General features: G+C 48.0%; 1 protein-coding gene across 1 annotated transcript in view; it reads left to right on the top strand.

Moving 5' to 3' along the window:
* CACNG3 (calcium voltage-gated channel auxiliary subunit gamma 3) overlaps positions 1–8,124 on the top strand; it is an 85,980-nt gene extending 77,856 nt beyond the window's left edge. Inside the window, exons 3-4 of the mRNA XM_025983767.2 lie at positions 1,012–1,152; positions 7,044–8,124. Of these exons, the coding sequence (XP_025839552.1) occupies positions 1,012–1,152; positions 7,044–7,555 (653 nt within the window). The 3' untranslated portion in view covers positions 7,556–8,124. The remainder of the gene's footprint in view (positions 1–1,011; positions 1,153–7,043) is intronic.
* Positions 8,125–17,761: the final 9,637 nt, after the last annotated feature.

Genomic DNA, 17,761 nt, shown 5'->3' with positions numbered 1-17,761 from the left:
CACCTGTGCCCTTGTGGTTGTTACACATTTCCACTGGTACCCCAGGACCCAGCACAATGCCTGCATTCATTCACTGTTGAATGAATAAATAAATTCATTTGTTCACTCAGTGACTGGGTGGATATTGAGTATTGCCAGACCCAGTACTATGCAAATGTAGGTGCATATTGGGAAAGGTTCTGCATTTTGGTGAACAGCGTGTGATCTGATGGGAGTCTCTGGATGCAGAACTGACACCGTAATTGGCAGGGTCCAGTGCAAATGAAAATCCCAGGCTCCTCAGTCAAAACACAGGCAAAAAAGCTTTTTCTTCTATTCTTTCTTTCTTGATCTGTTATGATACCTTTTATCTGCTATTCAATGTCACACTCCCCCTGGAGGGCACAGAGACACTCAAGGGGTAAACGCATAGCTTTGCAGGTGCCTGGAGCTTGCTCCTAACCCTGATTCTTCCTTTGTTCATGCTCAGCCCCTACCAGGAATGAAAGCTGGCAGTGATCATAGGTTGGGGCAAGAGAATGGGTAGCTAAGGTCCCATTGCAAGGAGAAGGGAGAGTGGGCAGGTGGAGAGATGACGGGTGGTAGGGTCAAAGCTCCAAGCTCCCCCCACCCCCCGCCCCGTGCATGCTCCATTGACTCATCAGACTTTACTTATAAAACATAATGCAGGGGGCACCTGTGTGGTTGACTGTTTCGATCTCAGCACAGGTCTAGATCTCAGGGTCATGAGTTCAAACCCTGCATAGGGCTCCACGCTGAGTGTGAAGCCTACTTAAACACACACGCACACACACATTGAAGATAAAATGATTAAGAATTTCAGGACGGTGACTGTAGAGCATTAGCCTCCAGCACAGGGCCCTGAGCTACCATACTGGTCTCACGCCCACGTCAGATGCAGGCTCTCTCCTGCTCATGTGCTGTTTTCCCCTTGGGCACCCCATGCCTGGAGTGGGTGGAGCCTGGGGCTGGCCAGAACACAGATGGAACCTTCTCCCTTTCTCTCCACAGGGGCTGTGAGGGCCTCCAGTGTCTTCCCCATCCTCAGCGTCACGCTGCTCTTCTTTGGGGGGCTCTGCGTGGCAGCCAGCGAGTTCCACCGAAGTAGACACAACGTCATCCTCAGTGCGGGCATCTTTTTCGTCTCTGCAGGTGAGCATCTGTCCTGAGATCCTCACAGACACCAAACCCAAGCCCAGGCCATGAGGACAATGCCATGCTATTTAGGATTCTGTGCAGGGAAAGAGCTAGAAAACATTCAACCCGTGTTTGAGTCAAAGACTTCCATTAGACCCAAAGATGCTGACATGCTAGGGTGGCATGATGGAAAGGCAAGAGGAGATAGAGTGGCAGAGTCAGCTCAGAGACACAGAGAGAGGCTGGTTAGTAAGAGAGTGTGAATACAGTTGACCCTGGAACAACACGGGTTTGAACTGTGGGGGTCCACTTATACATGGATTTTTTCAACAAATACACATGGTCATGTAAATGTATTTTCCCTTCCTTCCGATTTTCTTAGCACATTTTCTTTGCTCTAGCTTACTTTATTGTGAGAATATAGTATAGAAGACATACGACATACAAAGTATGTGTTAATTGACTGTTTGTGTCTGGTAAGGCTCCCAGTCAACAGTAGGCAATTAGTAGTTAAGTTTTTGGAAAACCAAAAGTTAAACACAGATTTTTGACTGGGCGTGGGGGTCAATACCCATAACTCCTCTGTCGTTCAAGGGTCAACTGTCTATGCTTGCATATAAGGGGCAGGGGGCATGTGTAGTCTACGAGAGACTGTTCAGTATATTTTAACGGGGGTCAGCTTTCTGTTCTTTTTTTTTTTAAATTTTTTTTTATTTATTTATGATAGTCACACAGAGAGAGAGAGAGAGGCAGAGACACAGTCAGAGGGAGAAGCAGGCTCCATGCACCAGGAGCCCGATGTGGGATTCGATCCTGGGTCTCCAGGATCGTGCCCTGGGCCAAAGGCAGGCGCCAAACCGCTGGGCCACCCAGGGATCCCAGCTTTCTGTTCTTTTGAGCACATTTCCATATGTCTCTGGCCCTTTGAGACATGGCACAGCTTTCCAAGGGCTCAAATCCTCATATTGTTCGAGACGTCTCTGGGAACAGGGTAAAAAGCCAGCAGCCCCAGATGCTCTCCAGGAAGACCCCATAATCAATAGCTGGCCTGACCAGAAGGTGGCAAGAGGGATGAGAGACAGTCTTAGTTCACAAAGGGGTCTCAGGCTCTACCTTTTCTCTCCTCCCTCCATCTCCGAACTTCCTCCTCCTCCTGCCTCATGTTCCTCTCTTCCCCCTAGATTTCCATCCCTCCTTCCATCTCTTTACTATTCCTTTCCACCCTCACCCCTCAATCAGTGTCATCTGGATGAATGCTTTAGAGAAGCAAAGAACAAGGCAGGGTTGGGTGAAGAGGCTCAACTGTGGTGATGGCCTTCAAACTTGGCCCAGTGAGACTAACTTGGCTGACTACTTATTGGGATGAGAGCAGTGGGAAAGAAAATAAAATGGTGGGTAAGAGGGGCTTACCTTTTGGATGTGAATTCTGACTCACCTGTCGAACCTTGAAAACCTTTCTGACTCCCTATACTCTGGTTTCTTCAACTGTACAGTGGGAACTAATAATAGTATCCACTTCATGCTGTTGTTGAAAGGAGTCTGAGCATAAGAAGCGCAGTATTATTTTCTTTTCTTTTTTTTTTTTAGTTTGTTTGTTTGTTTGTTTGTTTTAATCTCTATACCCAATGTGGGGCTCAAACTCACAACTCCAAGATCAAGAGTCGTGGGCTCTTCAGACTGAGCCAGCTGGGGCATCCCAATATTATTTTCTAGTATTGGAAAAGCAAAACAATATAGTTCCAAAGTCTGAGGCCCAGACCCTGCCCCTCTAAGATCTTGCCCCATTCCTTCCCCACTGTTTCCCCTTCTGGGAAATAAAGAAGCTGGACTGAAACCATCTCTGAGTCTCTGGGCAATTCCAGCAACAGACCAGGGAGAAAGCTGCCATCTTGCCATGGGGATGTGGTCAGCCCAAAGGTGGCCGTGGGCCCTGACCATGCTCTGTGCAGACTGATGGTAACAATTGGCCAACTCAGATTTGTGTGGCTTTGAGGCACTTTTTAGTCGCTGGTGGCCCGTCCACATCCCCTGGGCTCTGACTGACCTGGAGGATAATGCATTGTGCTGACATTCGGGTTTCCCATACAGGAGATCATTATTTTGTCCCCCAAGGGGATTGTCAGGAAGGAGCATGTCACCAGCAATTTTTTTCTCACAAGGGGTGCTCTGAGAGATGGTAGGTGGATCAGACACATGAGAACTGCAAAACATGAGGGGCAGCCATGAAAGCCCTCAGGGGACACCAGAAGCTTGGGGTCTGTTCTTAGACACTCCCCATCTCCCCAAGGAACCTCAAAAAGCTTCGGTTTTTCCACCTATAAAAGTTTCAGAAGATCCCACAGTCTCTAAGGCTCTTTTAATTCTAGCTGTTCTAAGGATCTGTGGTTTGGGCCAAACAGTCAAGAACCATTATTGAGCACCTAGTACAGGGCAAGCACCATGCATAATGGTGAAAAGCATGAGCTCTGAAGCCAGGCTGCAAGGTACAAATCTTGGCTCTACTACTCCCCAGCTGGGTAACCTTGAGTAAGTCTCTTAACCTCTCTGTGACTTAGTTTCCTTATCTGAAAAGTAGGGGTAATTATGGCCCAGCCCCTTGAAGCTGTTAAGAGGCTGACATGAGTTGGTACATGTAGAAGGCCTAGGACAGCACCTGGCACACAGTAACTGCTCACTTCATCATAGCAGCTGGTAGATACATTGCACTATTTAATTCTCATGCCAACTCAGTTCACTTATTCAGTAAATCTGCACTGCACTCTTGCTATGGTCAGGGTCTGGGCTAGGACATGGGGCCATAGCAATGAACGAGACCAGCCTAGATCTGCGCTCATGGAGCTGGCAGTCTGGCATCTGGGAGGAAGTGATTGCTCACCTACATCTCATTCTTCCTAAAATCTATTACTGAAATCTAAATCCACCATGGCCAAGAGACAGTCCTGGGTTCAAATCCCACCTCTACCATTTCCTAGCACTGTCAGTGTGGGAAGTGATGTATCTTCTCTGTGGTCAGTTTCCCCACCTAGAAAAGAGGGTTGGGGGCACTTGGGTGGCTCAGCTGGAAGGGCATGCGAATCTCGATCTCAGGGTTGTGAGTTCGAGCCCTACGTTGGGTGTAGAGATCACTAAAAAATAAGTAAACTTTGAAAGAGGGTTAACTTTTTTTACGGCAGGTCTGTTGCAATAATTGAGATGGTGCCCATTAAGACTTTGCACAGTGCCTGGCACGTGGTAAGCACCCTATAAATAAATGGCAACTCCCTTGGCTCCCTGCCACCTCTAACGTGGTCTGACATCTAAGTCTCTCTTTGAATTGCTCCCCCTCCGCTCACCTCATCAAGACTTCCTTTAGGGGGGCAGCCCTGGTGGCTCAGCGGTTTAGTGCCCCTTTGGCCCGGGGCGTGATCCTGGAGACCCAGGATCAAGTCCCAGGATCAAGTCCCACGTCAGGCTCCCTGCATGGAGCCTGCTCCTCTCTCTGCCTGTGTCTTTGCGTCTCTCTGTTTCTCGTGAATAAATAAATAAAATCTTAAAAAAAAAAAAAAAAAGACTTCCTTTAGGGGCTTCCCAAACTTTGCCACCAAAATTTCGCTGCTGGCAGAGGAGAAAGAAAACGTGGCCCTGGGGAGTTGAGGGGCATCGCTAGAAGCCGCCTTCAGTGAGCTGAAATGTCTTTGAAGTCTGTCTCCCATTTACACTTAAAAATTCATGTGAATTCTGCTCTCTCCTCCTTATTATATCCGTGTTCATTTTAATATAAAAGAATGTGTCTTCCCTACTAATCTTCCAGCCGAATTGACACTCCAGAAAGAGGAGCAATGTTTTATCCTGTGGTCCTGCAGCCTGACACAGGGCTGTCTGTGTTAGCCCCCATATTTAGAAATAGCTCAGTGACTAGAACTCACTGCCCACCTGCTGGGCGCCTGCGCAGGATAAGCCAAGGGGAGACAGGCAGAAGCAGGCCCCCACCCTGCCTTCTGGAAGCAAGCCCTAGATGGAGAGTGGCCAGAGATCATATTCAAATACTAACTCCCCTTAATGCCTGTGCAACCAGCCAGTCAGAATAGCACTGGAGCAGAGTCCTGCATCCCCAGCAATGCCTGGCTTTAACCCTTTAGTTGCTGGACTGTGGAGAGATCTTGGGGACCCCTGGGCAGAGTATGGGGCAGTAAAAACTGAAAGAGGAACACAGGCGGCCACTGGATATGGTTATTTACCAGCTGGTGCTAGGAACTGTAATGAGGGCCAGCCTCCATTTAGCATCACCTAAATTTGGAGACAAGGAGGTGCCAGCTGATATACCAACCTCCCTGAGTCATTGTTGGTATCAAGGCCTAGATGAGGCCCTTGAAGAAGAGACAAAAAGAGACATTCCACCTTTGGAATAGTTATGTGAGAAAGATGGGGCGCCTGGGTGGCGCAGTTGGTGAAGCATCCGACTCTTGCCTTTGGCTCAGGTCATGATCTCAGGGTCATGAGATCGAGCCCCGTGTCGGGCACTGGGCTCAGCAAGACTCCTGCTCCAGATTCTCTCTCTCCCTCTCTCTCTTCACCCCTCTCCCCCCTCCGCTCACTCTTTCTCAATAAATAAATAAATGAAATCTTTAAAAAAGCATAATGTGAGAAAGGTGGTTAGGGATAATCACAGCCCCTGGGCTCTCAGGTTCTATTGCTTCCTTACCACTCCCTAGAGAATCAATTCACCTCCAAGTGTCTCCTTCCATGCCTCTCCACTGGCACTTGAGGGACGCTAGATCTGGGGGCCCTGCCCACTTGGGACTGCAGCTGCATGCTCCCCAATTCCCAAACGGCGGCTAATCTTAAGCCTTATCTTATCCTCTGCAGATAAAAAGCTTTAGGAAGCTATTGTCCTTTCCCCTCGGGTTCATTAGTTCCCCAGACTGCAGGGGCAGACCCACCTATGTCCACCAGACAGCTGCATTTAGACTCGCCATAAGCACGTCCAGCTCCATTATTCACATCTTTCCCCTTCTCTAAACCTATTCTCTCTGCTGCCTCTTACTTTAGCTCAAGATGCCACCAACCTCCTCATCAGCCACGCGAAAACCCTAGCAGGCCATTCTCCATCTCTTCTCGCACTCTATAGTTTTGCATCTCCCAGCGCAACCCTAGCCAATGTCACCTTGTCTTCAAACCCCAGTGGCTTACCTGTTCCATCTCCCTTTGCTCCCGAGATATTTTATATGTGTCTCTGATAGAGCCCTTACTGTATTTTGCTCTAATTACATTTATGTGTCAGTCTCTCCTACTAACGGCGAGCAACTCAAGGGCAAGGACCTGTATCTCCCTTCATTTTACCATCCTCGTGATTAATTGCCAAAGAGTAGGGTTTTTATTTATTTATTTATTTATTTATTTATTTATTTATTTATTTATTTGAGAGAGAGAGAGAAAGACTGAGAGCATGAGTAGGGGGAAGGAGAAGAGGGAGAAGTGGACTCCACACTGAGCAGGGAGCCAGAGCACGAGACTCCATCCCAGGACCCTGGGATCGTGACCCAAACGGAAGGCAGACACTCAACTGACTGAGCCACCCAGGTGCCCCCAATGATTAGGTTTTGATGGAATGAATGGCTTGTAAGAGAAAACACATGCATCCTGAGCTCCCCCCACACCTGCTGTAGGAATAGGGTATATTCTGTAGCTGAACCAGGCCACCTGGGAGCGAGCAGAAGAATTCCTCATTTCCCAAGGAACAGACCATTCAAGAAATGGGTGAGACCATGCAAGAAATGGCCAAGAAAACCCAAATGGGTTGGGTTTCCCGGTGATAAATCCATTCTCCTGTCTTCCTGTTCCTGATCTTCTACAAATCTTTCAAGGCTCAAAGAGACAGTTCCCTCAGAGGTGTATAAAAGATGTCTTTTTCTCTTCCCTTCTCCTAGGGTTAAGCAACATCATCGGCATCATAGTTTATATATCAGCCAATGCTGGAGACCCTGGGCAGCGTGACTCCAAAAAAAGCTACTCCTATGGCTGGTCCTTTTATTTCGGGGCCTTCTCTTTCATCATCGCAGAAATTGTGGGAGTCGTTGCCGTGCACATCTATATAGAAAAACATCAGCAGTTACGTGCCAAATCCCACTCGGAGCTCCTGAAGAAATCTACCTTTGCTCGCCTTCCACCCTACAGGTATAGATTCCGGAGGCGGTCAAGTTCCCGCTCCACGGAGCCCAGATCCCGAGACCTGTCCCCCATCAGCAAAGGCTTCCACACCATCCCTTCCACTGACATCTCCATGTTCACCCTCTCCCGGGACCCCTCAAAGATCACCATGGGGACCCTCCTCAATTCCGACCGGGACCACGCTTTTCTACAGTTCCACAATTCCACGCCCAAAGAGTTCAAAGAGTCGCTGCATAATAATCCAGCCAACAGGCGCACCACGCCCGTCTGAACTTGACCTCTGCCCTCTGGCCTCCACCCCAGCACAGCGTCGGGGGGCAGGGTACAGAGGCGGTTTTGAGGTTGCATGGCATGGTCTTCGTGATGGTATTACTTTTTACAAAGAATGAAACCAAATGGACTCAGCCCTCTCCCACACTTGGCCCCTGGCCCTCGGGTCCTAACCCCCCCACCCCTCCATACCTCTCCACCTCTGGTTCCTCCCCGACTTTTCAAGCCAACCCCACGATGTCATTTCTCTCTCTGTGTATCTGTGCCAGATGTTCTCCTCTCTTCCTTCTTTACTGGAAGGACCTGCACATTCTTCCCTCCTTGGAAGAGGACTTTACTCAAAGTCATGGGTGGTGGCTGGGGGGGATCCCCGATTCCCCAGGCGCGTGCATTGTCCCCATTGCCCACTCACACAAATCCTCGGGACACCAACCGCCCAGGTGGCCCTGAGGGAGGCATTCACCTTTACGTGTTAGAAAAACATGACCAGAAATCAAAGATGTCAGAGCCCCGAAGCAGCTAATGTAATAAGCACTCATGTTATTAAAGGTTTTGCCTTGTTGTAACCAACCAAGCTGGGGGTGTTTTGTTTCTTCCGGCTTCTTCCTGCACAGACTCGCTGCCTGCTACGGAACTAGCTCACCTGTGTGTTGGAAGCTGAGTTTTGCTCATCACACTCTAACCACCAGGAGGCTTTCCCGGACACCCCATCACCCCTTGAAACTAGCAAAGTGTCCCCACCAATGTCAGAGTCGGTGTGTCCCTCACCTGAATCTCTGGGGTCTAGCTGGGGGCAAGCATGTGTTAAAAAATTTGGCTCTGGGGGCACCTGGGTGGTTGAGTTGGTTAAGCGTCTGCCTTCAGTCAGGGCATGATCCCAGAGTCCTGGGATCGAGCCCCACATCGGGCTCCCTTCTCAGTAGGGAGTCTGCTTCTCCCTCTGCCTCTGCCCCTGCTCATGTGTGCTCTCTCTCTCTCTCTCTCTCTCACTCACTTTGTCTTTCAAATAAATAAAATCTTAAAAAAAAAAAAATCTGGCTCTGGCACCCAGTAGCTCTAAGGACCTGGGGCAAGTCCATCTAATCTTCAAGCCTTGATCCCCTCATCTGTAAAATGGAACCAATGTAAAATGGAACTCCAATGTAAAATGGAGTTGTGAGGCTCAAATAAACTACCACATGTAAAATGAGCAGCATGTTGTAAATAATCGATATATATAGTTTTATTTTTGGGAGGTGTTCTAAGCAGAGTGAGCATGATCTTAGTCAGCTTGGGCTGCTATGACAAAACACCGTAGACAGGGTGGCTGAAACCAGAGACATTTATTTCTCACCATTCTGGAGTCTAGGAAGTCCAAGAGCAGGGAGCGTGCCAGCCCATTTGGTTCTCCGTGAGGGTGCGGGTGTCCTGATGGGTAGGGGCTGGTGGTGCAAGCCAGGGAAGACTTCACCCGAGGCAGAACAAGAGGCAAGAGTTTATTGAATACACTGCAAGGGAGCAGCGGGCAGGACAGCAGAGGAGAGCCTGCCTGCCGTGAGGCCGTGGCGAGGAGCCACACTTACGAGGCAGAGGGAAGGGGTATGGGGCAGGTGGGATTCCCCGTCCTTGGTAATCTTAGGTTGGCTGTAAGTAGCCCATCGGTCGGTTAGGGCCTATGGCTTCATGAGCCTGTTTGCATTCAGCCTGGTGGTCATGGTGGGTCCTTTTGCCTGGCTCAACTTTCCACAGTTCAAGGCCCTTGCAGGGAGGGCTTTCTCCTGGCTTGCACCTTCTCACTGTCTTCCTACGACCAGAGGAGGGCAGTGCTCCTGCTCTCTGTCTCTGTCTCTCTGTCTCTGTTTCTGTCTCTCTCACTATCTGTCCTTTTTGGGAAGCCACCAATCCCAGCGCAGAGGCCCCACCCTCTTGGCTTCATCTACTCCCAGTGACCTCCCAAACACCCCATCTGTAAAACTATCACAACAAGGGGTAGGGATTCAGCATGTGACTTTGGGGTGGGGTGGGGTTGGGAGGCACAGCCCAGTCCACAGCAAGCATTACTGCAGGAAGACAGAAGCCAAATGGGAACTGTTGAGGGGGTAGAAAGAGTGGGCTTCAAAGGTGCAGGGGAAGTGGGGGTGGGGAGTGGAAGGACATTTGAATATTTTGACTATTCCATACCAAAAAGCACGGCTTGTTTGTTTGGCCCGTGCCTCCCGATTCACACTTCCAGAGAGCACCCCCACCTAGGGCTCCAGTTACCGCAGAGGGCACAGTAGGATGCTGAGAGCTCACACTTACCTAGCATTGCCAGGTGCCAGGCTGTGTTCTAGAACTGTACACATCCTCTCAGGATAATCCCCTAGTTTCCAAGGAAAAGACTGAGGCAAAAGGGGTTACATGACTCGCCCAGACTTCATCCCCACCAGAGACTGGAAGCCCCCAGAGAGTGAGACACTTGCTCACCCCACGCAGTCACTTTGCCTGCAGAGCGCAAACGCACACCCATTCACCCATTCATTTCATTTAACACTTAAGAGTCATTGCGTGCAAATCACACTCACGTACATCAAGTTACCTCCTCGAATCCTTAAAACAAGCCCGTATGTGGTAGGAATTCCTCTCCCCATTTTGGCAAGCGATGACACAGGCTCAAAAAGAACATGTCTTAGGCTAGGCGCTAATGAGGAGGACTGGCACTGACATACCCAGCCTCGGCTCCCTGATTTGAGTAACTTCCTCATCTTCCAGCATTTTCCAGACCTGTCACCGCAGCACCATGACCCCCGCGAAGTTTGTCATAGGCACATGCCACATCGGCAATTATCTGTCTGACGTTTTTCTTTCAATTGACTGTCGTCGTTTCTTACTTCAATAAGCGTATTTGATAGTGAACTTGATGTCACCACTTTAAAAGGAAAACTGGAATCGCTTGCCACAAGCGAGTGGCACCTGGGAAAATAAATACAATAAAAACAAAACAATCATGCCGTCTTCTCGCCGCTGCTGCCTGATTTTTGTAAAGAGGATGCAACCAACGTGTCAGGGAGACGTTAAAGACACTCCGCACCAGAGGAGACGCTTCCCCCGGCTTCATCCGAAGGATCCAAGGAGCACGGGAAGTGAGTAGCTTTCTCACCTGGGGACCCGCGCCTCTGACACCACAGATGTGTGTCAGGCCCCAATGTCTCATCCCTCGCTTTGGGAATCGGGGCTCCAGGCACCCTTGGAGAGGGAAAGAGCTGAGACATGAGCAAGCAGGTGATGAATCCTGCGGGGTGGAACAAAGTGTAACTCCCACCCCCACCCTGCCACCCTGGTTCGTGCAAATCTGAACCAAGACTTTCTCAAAAAAACAGGGCATCTCAGGAAGCATATGGGGATGGACAGAAAAATCCCAGGGGCTTCATTAGGTAGACGCCTGCTCTGGACAAAGTATCAAAGACCAGAGAGCAGGAGGAGAGAAGTAGGCACCTGACCCCCCCAGGAGGGACCCCCTGCCTGCCCCTCCCACGGCCCGCACCGTCTAGGTCTGCTCCCTGCAAGGCTTGGCACGAGCGGCCTCTGCGGCCTCAGAGGGTTTTGCTTGAAGCCTGCTCAGCCGGACCTAGCTGGCTGGCATCAAATAAATATTAATATTACCACTCGCAGTTTGCAGCCAGGATCCGGCCAACCCTTGTCATTCAAATCCCTGTGAAGAGTATTCATGGTCACTGGGCCCCCACTCTGCATGCTGTGAACTTCACTTATTTTGTTTCATTTAATCCTCACTTTTGAGGTAGGTACTATTGTTCAACCCACTGGCTAGATGTTGAAACTTGCCAAGACACAGCAAAGCAGGTATGCAACCCCATGTCTGCCTGGCTCCGAAGCATACGAAAAAGGGATGCCTGGGTGGCTCAGCAGTTGAGTGTCTGCCTTCGGCTCAGGGCATGATCCTGGAGTCCAGGATCGAGTCCCGCATCGGGCTCCCTGCATGGAGCCTGCCTCTCCCTCTGCCTGTGTCTCTGCCTCTCTGTGTGTGTGTCTCTCATGAAGAAATAAATAAAATCTTAAAAAAAAAAAAAATTTTTGAAAAAGCCACTCTCTAAGTTATGCTGGTCACACTTCTCAAATCTCTTGCTCCGTTACTAAGATCCTCATGTTCTGTCCCAGGTGTAGCTCCGTTTGCCAGGCAATATAAACAGGGGCCTCTAATTTTGATGGAGGCTCAAGGAGGAGGTCTGCCTAAAGGAAGAGTTAGAGTTAGCCAAGCAAAAAGAGGGACGTGTACAAGGGAAAAGAGCAGCAGGTGCAAAGGCTCTGGGACTGGGGAGACACTCCACCCCCACCCCAACCCCTGTCCCACATAAAACAGCAAAGCTGGAGCTCAGAGTGAAAGAGAAAGTAGCATCAGGTGAGTCTTAAGGGAAAGCTAGAACCAAAGGATGTAGCATCACAGGCCTGTTAGGGATGTTGAATTTGGACCGTAAGCACAATACATACAATCTGATGTGTATTTTTAGACGTTTAATAAGTTAGGCATCCAGTGAAGTACTAGTTTCTTGACTCTTATCTTTATCTTTAGAAATACTTCTCCAAGAGGGGCACCTGGGTGACGCAATCAGTTGAGTGTCTAGCTCTTGATTTTGGCTCAGGTCATGATCTCAGGGTCCTGGGATGGAGGCCCGAGTCAGTCTTTGAGCTCAGTGGGGAGCCTGCTTGAGATTCTCCCTCTCCCTCTGCCCCCCCACTTGTGCTTACTCTCTCTCTAAACTAAATAAATCTTTTTTAAAAAACAAAAGGGGAAAAAGGAATGCTTCTCTAAGAGCTTGTATCATTGCTGCATTGTCCAGTCTTACAGACTTGACCATGAATTGGACATGAACTTGCCCCGGAGCACACCTGGCTAAATCACAGATTATACCCTATCTGCAACTAGCCAATCTATTCATAGGGTGGCCAGTGGTTAGGATTTGTGACTTGACTTTAAAAGGTAAACTGAGCCAACCGGATAATCTCTGCTGGGAATTCTAAGAGACACAGAAAGCAGTTACTAGTTGGCTAGGGGGAGCAGAACAGAAAAGGTATAAGGAAGACTTGGGACTGGGGCAGCAACAATGGGCCAAACTTGAGGGGAAAAAAAAAAAAAACCTGCAAAGGCTTCCCATTGTATGTAAATAAAATCCAAATTTTTGCCATGGTCTCCAAGGTCTTGCAATATCAAGACCTTATTAATCTGCCCAACTTTATTCCGTCATTTTTCACCTTGCTGCCTACCCTCCAGTCAAGTGTCCTCTCTTTTCAGTTCCCTGATCCAGCCAATTATATTTCTGCCTCAGGGCCTTGGCAACTGCTGTTCTCATTGCTTGAAATCTCTTCTCTTTATATGGCTGGCCCTTACTCATCTTTCAGATGTAAGCTGGTAAGTCACCTCTTTAGTGAGGGCTTCCATCACTAATTCCTGACCGAAGATCTACATTTTTTTTTTTTTTGGTAGAGTCCATACTTATTCCCTTGATATTTCAAAAGTCTAAAAAATTTTGTGTGTATTTGTTTAGTTACTAGAATGTAAGTTCCATGAGAGGAGCATACCTGACTCTTGTTCTCCACTGTTGTCCTCTGTGCCAAGCGTGGAGCTATTCATCTAGTGGATGTTCCACTATGTGAAGGAAGCAAGTAGAGAATGTGAATGCATTAAGAACTGCTTAAAGGAAAGCCATTATATTATGAGGAAAGAGTGGCTTCCTTGATTTCTGGGAGCACCTTGCCCCCTTTTTTTTGGGAGAGGTTTTTTTTTTTTTTTTTTTTTTTTTAAAGATTTTATTTATTTATTCATGATAGAGAGAGAGAGAGAGAGGCAGAGACACAGGTAGAGGGAGAAGCAGGCTCCATGCACCGGGAGCCTGACGTGGGATTCGATCCCGGGTCTCCAGGATCGCGCCCTGGGCCAAGGCAGGCGCCAAACCGCTGCGCCACCCAGGGATCCCTTTGGGAGAGTTTTTCTACACCCCTTCAGCAACTTCCTTGAGCAAGCCCGAGTGTGTCTCTGTTCCTAGATACCAAATGAGCACTGACTAGACCCTGTGCCTCTGGAAGCTTCCAGAACTGAGGAATGCCCAGCCATATGGGGACAGCTGAGAGTCCTTCTTAGGGACAGCAGGACAGCTGGAGCAGAATGGCATTTAGTCAGGATGTTTATACAAGGGAAATCAGCACCTCCGAGCCAGTTCAGTTAGGAAAGAGCCAAGACAGAAAAAGAACCAGGGACCAGAAACCAGGTGATGGTGTCTGAGGGATCACAAATCATCAGTCCAGAATCCAAGCCACCATAAAGGCAATGACAAGGCCAAGTCACCAGAGCTGAAAGCAAGGAACTCCTGGATGGTAGATTAAATTTGTCGAATGCTAATTGCCTCTTTGTAAATAAAAGCAAAACTAGACAAACAAAAGCCAGCTTAGAGATGTATGTTCTGGACTTTACGGGTCCTTCTCTGATGTTTTAAATAAGAATCACTGAGTGGGGGGGGGGGGGATCCCTGGGTGGCTCAGCGGTTTAGCGCCTGCCTTCGGCCCCGGGCATGATCCTGGAGACATGGGATTGAGTCCCACATCAGGCTCCCTGCATGGAGCCTGCTTCTCCCTCTGCCTGTGTCTCTGCTTCTCTCTTTGTGTGTGTGTGTGTCTCTCATGAGTAAATAAATAAAATCTTTAAAAAAAAAAAAAAAAAAAAGAATCACTGAGGGGTGCCTGGCTGGCTCAGTTGGTGGAACATGCAACTCTTGATCTTGGGGTCATGAGGTTAAGTCCCACGTTGGGTGTAGAGCTTACTTAAATGATAATCATCATCATCATCATCATCATCATCATCATCATCATCATCTTTGGGCTGCAAGTAACACCCAATTCTAACTCAAATAGTTTGTATTCTTAAAAAAAAATTTATTTATTTATTCATGAGAGACACAGAGAGAGAGAGAGAGAGGCAGAGACATAGGTAGAGAGAGAAGCAGACTCCCTGTGGGGTACCTGATGCAGGACTCGATCCCAGGACCCCAGGATCACAACCTGAGCCAAAGGCACACGCTCAACCACTAAGCCACCCAGGCGTCCCTTAAATAGTTAGTATTCTTTAGATAGTCAAGGTTATCTATCATAGAAAACAACCCAGAGGATTGTTATCAGAGGATTAACCCAACAAACCTTAATTTCTTGCTCACACAAATTCCAATGTTGGTATGCTTGCTGAGCAGCTCTCCTGGATGGCTCTGCTCCGGGCCATAACTCAGGAAACCAAATTGCTTCTGTCTTGTAGTTATGCCATCTTGTGGCTCTAGGGTCATCCTAATGTTATCCACCTGGGTAGAGGGAGTGAGGGGGACTTTGGGTGTGGGGTGAGGAGGTGAAGGATAGTGCACCTAAACTCAATTGCCCTAACCAAGAAGTAACCCACGTCATGTCACATTCCATTAATGAGAACAAGTCACATGGCTCAATCTGGACTTCAGGGAAGGGGATGCTGAAAATGTCACCCATGGTTGGATAGTGTCTTCTGTCAGGATGCAAGAATGTCCTGTCCCCTTCGAGGTCCTTCTAGCCAGACTAAGAAGTTAAATGGACATAAGACAGATTAATAGGAGAAAATCAAATTAGTAGAATACGTACAGGGAGTCCACACAGACATAGAAAATCCAAAGACAGTCGGGCAAAATAAGGTACACATATTATTCTGAAGTGAAGAAAAGAAGGTAGAGGTCTGGGACTTTAAAGGGGGTGAAAATGTGATTCACAGGGGGATGAAAAAGAGCATGGGTTTGGTAAACAAATGTTTCTGGATCACTCAGAAACAGTGGGACATAAAGGACTTTGACTGAACAGATTACGCTGGGTCCCTCCCTGTCCACCATACCTACTTTCCATCATAATGTGCCCATGCATGATGTTAACTCTCTTCCTGGAGCAGTTTCTCCATCTAAATTCTTTCTAGGCAATTGTGGGGGAGGTAAAGAGCTTTTCTTGAATCTTCTGGGTTCTGATTATTTTTAATTCAAAATAGTCTCCATTCCAAAGTGGCCTACCTACCGTGGCCTCTACACTTCCAGGTAAGAACTCTATATAATATAAGATATGCCTGAATCTTTAGCAGGTGACTAGTCATCTCTACCATACAACTTAGGAAACTTATATCCTTTGTAAAAAGAAATTCCCAGGAATGCCTGGGCAGCTTGGTGGTTGAGTGTCTGCCTTCGGCTCCGGTCGTGATCCCAAGATTCTGGGATCGAGTCCCACACTGGGCTCCCTGAAGAGAGCCTGCTCTCCCTCTGCCTATGTCTCTGCCTCTCTCTGTGTGTCTCTCATGAATAAGTAAATAAAATCTTAAAAAATATATCCCAGATAAAGGGATCCCAAGATTAGCTAATTCAGCAGCTCAAAGATTAATTCAAGGACCCAAAGTCTTTTCATCTTTCTGCTCCCATCCTTAGTCCAGTATATAATGTATCCAAATACAACATCCAGCAGGAGAACTGCCTCTTTTCTGTGTGTCATTAGGAGTGAAGAAATCTTCCTCAGAAGCATTCCCTTAGACTTTCCCAGCTCTCCAGCCAGGATGGGGTCACACAAATGGGGTCACCTATCTGGATGTATGCCTAAATCCATCGCCAATAAGGGGGATGGAATCACCAGGAGGGACCAGGACCAGGGTTTTCAGTTCTAATTGCACATTAGCATCACCTGGAGGAATTTTTTAAAAATACAAATATCTAAAAAAAAAAAAAAAAAAAATATCTAGACCCCACTGCAGAGATCCTTATTGGATTGGTGTGAAGTGAGCCTGACCAGAAGTCCCCAACTGATAGTTTAAAGACTAAAGTCCATTCGTATTCTTGCGTAGCTTGGTCCGTAGGATGTCTCTAAAAATTGGGAATTTAACAACGATAAAACAAGTGGGGCAAATGGTAGAAACTGGTGACTCTGGTTATAGGATATAAGAACTCTTTATACCATTCTTGGAATTTTTTTCTATATAGGCCTGACATTATTTCAAAATTAAAAGTTACCATAAAAAGAGAAAAAGTAGGAACTTGCACATAAAAGCCAGTATCTTTGGCTTCTTTTGAAAATCGGAAAATCGGGGGAAACTGGGCCTGTTTTCCTGCAGAAAATAAAAAGCAGGCCTGGGTAGTCTGGCCCACCCCTCAGATCAAGTACATCTTAGGGCAAGGGCCTGAGCATCGGTATTGTTGTCTAGAGCTTAGGTGAATCTGCCAATCAGGCTTGGGAATCACTTCCTGAAGTCTTTTTCATTTGCATCTGTCTTCTTCTATCCTGTTCCATCCTTTTCCAACCTCTAAGTATAGCTTGGCTTATTTTTTGCCAAACGCGGCACCTTACACTTGCCCACACTGAAGCTCATCCTTGGCAATTCCTCTGCCCACTCGCACAGCCTGGTGAGATCTTCCTGCAGCTTATCACCAGTGGCTTGGCATTTCACTACCTGGCACAGCTAAGTGTCACCAGGGAATGTGGGGCTCACACCCCTCACTCCTCCAGAGCAGTTAGGCAAATGTCAAATAAGACCAGCCCCAGCACTGACACCCCACTGTTTTCAATTAATTAATTAACTAACTCATGACAACCCAACCAAGTCTCTGGTTGCAAGCAAAAGAAGCCAACTGTGGTTAACTTAAGCAACAGAGGGATTTCAAGGAGGAAAATCAGGGCTTTGCTCCAGCTGTGCTGTTGACATTTGGGGCTGGATAGCTCTTTGGGGGGTGGGGAGGGGAGATGACTGTCTTGCACATAGGCTGTTTAGCAGCATCCCTGGCTTCTACCCACCAGATGCCAGTTGCGCAAATCCCCCTCCCCCGCCCCCCAAGTGATGACAGCCAAAAATGTCTCTAGACATTGCCAAATGTCTGGGGTGGGGGAAGGGGAAGTTAAAGTCTCCCTTTCCAAAGGGAAAGCCAAAGATTCAAGTTTTAGGAAAAAAAGTGGCGATCTGAATCATCCTAGGGTTCTAGACGGTAAGGACTAATAGATGGTCAGGTTTGAATCCTAGCTGTGTGACTTTGGACAAGTTACTTCACCACCCTATGCCTTAATGTCCTCTTCTGCAAAACCAGATCATCAGGATAGGTTGGGTTAGACGGTGGAAACAAGAAACCCCAAGATATCAGTAGCTTCAAACACACACTACGTGTCCATTGTGGTCAGCCAGGGCTCTGCTGACCCGCTCCAGGAGACCCAA

This window comes from Vulpes vulpes, chromosome 3 (genome assembly GCF_048418805.1).
Source record: "Vulpes vulpes isolate BD-2025 chromosome 3, VulVul3, whole genome shotgun sequence".
Lineage (NCBI taxonomy): Eukaryota > Metazoa > Chordata > Mammalia > Carnivora > Canidae > Vulpes > Vulpes vulpes.
The sequence above is the reverse complement of the archived record's forward strand: the minus strand, read 5'-3'. Positions and strand labels throughout refer to the sequence as shown.